The sequence below is a fragment of the Pholcus phalangioides genome, unplaced genomic scaffold (assembly GCF_987345545.1).
Source record: "Pholcus phalangioides strain wild (caught in Gottingen) unplaced genomic scaffold, Ppha-v1.0 ptg000001l_1, whole genome shotgun sequence".
Classification (NCBI taxonomy): domain Eukaryota; kingdom Metazoa; phylum Arthropoda; class Arachnida; order Araneae; family Pholcidae; genus Pholcus; species Pholcus phalangioides.
Window position 1 is genome coordinate 333,750 of NW_028301594.1, and position 6,000 is coordinate 339,749.

General features: G+C 40.3%; 1 protein-coding gene across 1 annotated transcript in view; it reads right to left on the reverse strand.

The window, feature by feature from the left end:
* The window catches only part of LOC149089612 (transient receptor potential cation channel subfamily M member-like 2), a 68,814-nt gene extending 65,025 nt beyond the window's left edge, over positions 1-3,789 (reverse strand). The window contains exons 1-3 of the mRNA XM_089234427.1: positions 3,724-3,789; positions 2,276-2,410; positions 459-653 (exon numbers count right to left, since the gene is read on the reverse strand). Coding sequence (XP_089090553.1) covers positions 459-653; positions 2,276-2,410; positions 3,724-3,789 — 396 coding nt within the window. The remainder of the gene's footprint in view (positions 1-458; positions 654-2,275; positions 2,411-3,723) is intronic.
* Positions 3,790-6,000: the final 2,211 nt, after the last annotated feature.

The following is a 6,000-nucleotide window of genomic DNA, read 5'->3' on the forward strand; positions in this document are numbered from 1 at the left end:
GAGTGCAGATAGCTATTCTTATGAAACAACTAGTTAAAACATAGAATAAAAGTTTCCCATTTTAACTGGCTTGGATCACTTGTTTCATAAAATAACTAAGTATTCTATGAAGTAATTTTTCATACTTTAATGGTAGCATATACCAAGGCTGGGCAAATCGCAAAAAAATCTAGGCACCAAAAAAATTTTTACCCAAAGGAAAAAAACGTCAAAAATAATGTTTCCCTTGACTCTTTCAGGGCATTGTTCTCTCATGGCTCTCTCATGTTGGCAGATATGCTGCTATAAATTCAAAACATTTTGCGTTATTCTCAGGATAGAATTTAGTAACTACACAAAGAAAATTTTAGGTGCCAATACCAATTTTTTAGTAGCCATGGGGACCTGTTACCTGAGATTTGTTCAGCCCTGACATATACAAAATAAATATTTAAAAAACAGTCCTTAAATTTCAATACATTAACTAATCCCAATACGAAGTTCTTGGAAAGTGCTTTTTGACTATCATCAGAGGATGGCATAACTCCAGTTACAACATGTAGAACAGCACGAGGAAAGGTAAGGTTCCATTTTTCGCCTATCACTCTCAACACGTCTTCGCATATAGAAACTACATCTTCTGTTGTAATCTCCAACAAGAGGTATGGAATAACCTAGTTAGAATAAAATATATATAAAAAATACATGTATATACAGTGATACCTCGGCTAATGAATATTTTAGTTCACATCACACGCCCACACTTAACACTAATTCAACATAACAGGATGTGTTTTCTCAATCTACTCATACACAACATGGGGACAGTGACAATCCACTATTCTTATATTGTGTTCTAAGCCTCTGATGGATTCCACACCTAGGGACACCTTTCAGCCAGAAAAATCAGATTGTTACTCTTTGTTTTTCCTTGTGAACACTGATAGCAGTATGACTTCAGTTTATATGGAAACAGAAGCAGCCTTGTGAGCATAAATTTCAGACAATCATTGCCAGAATTGCTCTTTGTACCCGATTAATTTATATCCACCTTATAATCGTTTTTCAGACAAATGTTATTTGTGTTCCAGACAGCTTTTAAGCCATTTTGTGTAAAATAAATGATTGAGCAAAGCGAAAAATGCAATTAAAAACTTATGCTTAGATGCTTTCAGTGCACATGTTCTGCCAGTGCAATTCTCTTAGTACCAAAATTAACAATCTGGACATTCTATAGAATATTTCTTAACATGGGGTCGATGTACTCCTGGGGGTCTGTGAGTATTTTACAACGGGTAAGCTGGATCATTTTTACTTTCTACCATTGAATGAATGACACATTTTACACTGAAATTGCAATTTATTTAATTTCTATGACATGCATGCAAATTATAAAAAACAATACATTTTGCATTTTATGGGAGGGGGTGTATAAATTGACCATCTAACACTACCGGGGTCTGCAGAGCATTTATCTCTACTAAAGGATCCGTGACATCAAAAAGGTTAAGAAACACTGTTATAGAAGATTATCTCTTTCAATCCGCATAAGTATGAGACCAGGGCTTGACAAATCGCCCATGGCCACTGAAAAAATCACAGTGGTGCTTAATTTTTTTCATGTATGATAACTGAATTGAATTATTATTACTCCACAAAATTACTGGAAATTATGTCAGCATTTCAACTAGCACAGAAATGGACCCCTAAGCCCTGAATCAAAGACTACTTTGTTTTTGACAGTCTTTGCCAGGAACAAAATGTTTGGAGCCTTAACTTTTTTTTTCAATTTGTCAAGCCACGTATGAGACACAGAAATGAGCTGATTATATCTCAGAAGAGACAACAGTGAAGCTTTCTATTTTCAGCCTGCAGTTGGTTTGTCTGGAAATTATAGTGCTTCTTAGTATTTCTTACAAAACTGATCTTTAAATTTTGGGTGGTACCTGGAACAAATTGAACGATTCTCCATAAAAACCTATGAGAAATTGTCTATTTTGGCTGACAAGATGACTACAGAACAAATCATTTTCATTAGCCGAGGTATAACTGCATTCATCTTCAATGATTTTGAATTTTCCCATCAAATGCAATGCGGTTATAGGCACATCAAAAACTAATTTTACACTGTACGGTTTATATTATGTCCTGAAGGAGGGTTGAAAGTGAATACAGAGTTAAAATGTTAAATTACTAAAGGGGGAGACTCCAACCTGAACACATGAATTTATAAAAAATATTGAAAACATTCAAAGTAATTTGTACATGTTCTTTATTTACTTTTTTAATGCATTACCTTATTGTGAAGAATGATGCGCCCAGACACGATGCTTGGTTGAGGACTTTTACTCAAATCAGTTAGACTCGCTGTCTGTTCGGGTTCTTCTGGATCAAGAATTAAGGTATCAGACGATCTCCCATGTGGGGCTTGCTACAAAATATCAACAAAAAAATTTACTGAGACAACAAAAAAAATCAATTTCATGCAATTATAATACATCCTACACACAACAGGCTACAATATTCTTGTTTTCTAATAAATCAGTCAAAACTTCAAAGTCTCAGTATTTGGTACAATACGTGAAACGATACTCCTCGTACCACAAAGCGGAATGTTTTGCATTGTTCTGGAATGAACCCTCGGCTGACTAGAAATGTCCTACAGAAAAAATTACCATATAATAGTGCTTTCTACATTTTTCTTAAAATTCTTCCAGGTAGTTCTGCAGTAGCAGAGATTGTTCTGCGATGTATGTCGCAGATTTCGGCATATTCTTCTTTGGGGTCCTAGCAGAACCTCTATCAATAGAGAAGATACCTGAATATGCAAAAAATAACAGCCTGCCAATCTCAGAAGAGGGCTCAAACCCAATATTTCCCCTGAAATTGGTGTTTGCACTGAATTCCCCCTTTCAACACGGCTCGTGCAACACAGAGAATGGAGGATCAAAATCCATGTTTATGAAGAGTAAGAGGTTTGTTGAAAAAGTGTCTGACTATAGTAGTCCTCCTCCACCGACCATAAGACGTGGCTATAGCCTGGTCTTTCTAAGAGGTTCTTCTGTGCCGCATGAGCCAAATAGGTCCATTTCATATCAACAGAAACATGTAACTTTATCCCACTATGCATTTGTGTTTTCTTAGTGCAGCGCATCATCTGTTTTGTTCGCCAGCACATCACAATAAAAAAGGTAGACAGAAAGGAAAGAAAACACAACAAAAGGCAGAGTTCTCCTAGGAACGGGTTTTCTGTGCCACCTGCAACGGGAATCACCCAGCGACACATCACTCACTAATAAGAAAAGCAGTATGACTGTTTTCCTACGGAGCGCAGCACACCTCACACCAGCATGCATGATTCGCTGACTGTTTCTGGAGGAGCCAGATGCATCGTGCGCTGAACGTTTCGCCGATCTTATCTTCACTTTTGTTTTTTCTTTCCCTTACTTTTCTGTCTCCGCGTGTCACTCTGGGCGATTCACGTTGTACGCGGCGTAAAAAAAAAGAACCTGCTCCTTGAAAAATCCGGCTTTCCAAGGAGTAGAATTTTAGCGCCGAGTGCAGCGTTTTCACGCTGCCCGCAATATAGAAAACCCGGCTTAAAGCCGCCCCCGATCCGTTTCCAGAGATATTTCCAAGGATGCCGCGAACGTATAAAGTTTGGGAATCACAATACATTTCCTCAGATATCAATAAAACGTCTCAATTCACAGACAACATGAATGGCCAATAATTATAACATACCTCATTGGAAAGGAGTTCTTCTAGATCTCCAAGTGAACGGGATCTTCTCTTTCCTTCGAAAAGCATTTCTAGTTATTCAAATTAACACACCATTATCAAAACGTTCTCCACATTCAAAACACTAGGGACGGACGGCGGAAACTTTGACTATTAGAGTTGCCAGATCCTTAAAAAAAATTTTGGCCAAAATCATCCTGAAAAGTAACCAAAAAATAGCACTTGTTCTGCCATCTAGGAAAAAACAGATAAATTGCATTTTGACGCTAATCTAACCTACAAAAAACAGTGTTCTATGTAGGGTTACCATTCGAAAAACGAGAAAAGATGATGCTTGTGCACGCACAATTCATCAGGTCACTGTTCCCAATTTCTACAACAGATGACGCCACTATACTTACAAACACCCGCCGCCACAATAACTTTTCCGAACTGAAACAGAACCTCTGAAAGAAGAACGAATAGGAAAAGAACAAATAACGATCAGTCCTCCACCATGGCACCCCACAAGAGGTAGGAAGACAAGGCTCCAGCCCTGGGGCCCGGGACGATTTTCACCATTTTTTGTTTTTTTACGCGATAAATTCATCATAATAGGGGCCCGTGGAAGTCTCGTCGGGGGCCCCGCAAAAGATTCCAGCCTGAGGGCCCTGTTTCAAGATGTGGAGGCCATGTCCCCTACACTCGCAATTTGATGAACTGTTCCCACCAGGGCCGCAACTAGATGCTTGGTCATCAGGGGCAAGCGCGCATTTTGGCGCCCCCCTTGTACTGTTGAAGGAGAGGTTCCGAATGAAATTTGCGCCCCTCGGGTCCAGGGCACGAGACCCGCCTGCTTTCCCCCCCACATTTGTGGCCCTGCTTCCCACAGTCCGGTCAGTTTTACTACTTTGCCAGGAGCAGGGCGAGGGGGTCTTCTTTCTTACCCTCAGAAGAGTACTTTTTTATTTGGGAGCGTTGCTTTTTTTTGTTCACAATCGATTTCACCGTAGGTATCAACATCGAGTGTCACTTGTGCATCTTATTTTCTTCATTTTTGAATGGAAGAGGCAACATCCCCTTCCCCCGCTTCAGTACACGGCAATAGCTCTTGGTGAACAAGTAATGGTATTCTAAAATGGATGTTGCGATTTTGTTCTCCCAGAGTGGTTTTTCGGACTGTCCTTTTCATATTAGCCTGGAGTAAGCTGAACCATGGTTAAAGTAGCATCTGCCCTGCTCGGTGGGGGGGGGGGGACTTATTGGATTCTTGTATTTTGGGAATTCCGACGGTGATTAATGGAGGAGAGTAAAAATGTGTGGGAGACACACATATACACTGTATGTTTCAGAGTGAAAAAAAAAATTCCTGAGCAAAAAAATGAAAAATAATTCTGGAAACCTAAAAAGGAGGACAAAAGAACAAATTTATTTTCTAGAATGTAGGAGGACGCTTGAAATGACATCAAAAAGGAGGCATAGCCCCCACAAGAGTGGGACTGAGAGGGCTGTGGCCCCGGGACAATTATCAACATTTTTTTGCTTTTCATGCTATAAATTCACTATAGAAGGGCCCGTGAAAAGTCTGACTTGAGGGGTCTGTCAAAGGTCCCGGACTAGGACCTCTGCTCCAGAATGTGGAGGCCATGAAAGGAGGACGTCTAGTAACCCTAGGCTTATAGTCTTCCTTATGATCAGGAACACCCCCGGCGGCCTTAGTGTACCTTCTGGTGGCCCTGGGGCTAACTTTTTCTTAGCCCCCCGAAAGTGTTATTAATATGAAAAATAAGTGTATATTTTTGGGGCCCCATTTGGCTCGGGGCCGTGGGACAGTGCTCCGGTGTAGTGACACGGGTCTGCTTCCCCCCCACTTCTCTCATCCAGGAGAAAATTAGGACTTTATTTAAAAAAAACAAATATGTTTCTGGATGTTATGCTAAGGTGAACCCGGAAACAAAAGTCATTTTGTCTCCACCGGAACCCAAGCCATCTAGCATACCGGGCAAGCATGCTTCCATCTTGCATACCAAGCATGCATACCATCTACACCACTGGAGACAGACCCTGCCTTCCTCCTCGTGTCTCCAGAGGTGTGGATGAACTTTATTTTTACTGAATAAATTGATTTCTGGGAAAAGTTGTGTAAGTCCGACCTACATACTCGGTATTCTCTTGAGCCGTTTTAACTTGAGGACCCACCCGGGTGCATAACTACAATTCCTACATTCTCAGTCACACGAGAAGCATTAGCACGCCAGTGATTGGTTACTATGAGCAAGGAAGATAACAAAACGTCATGCG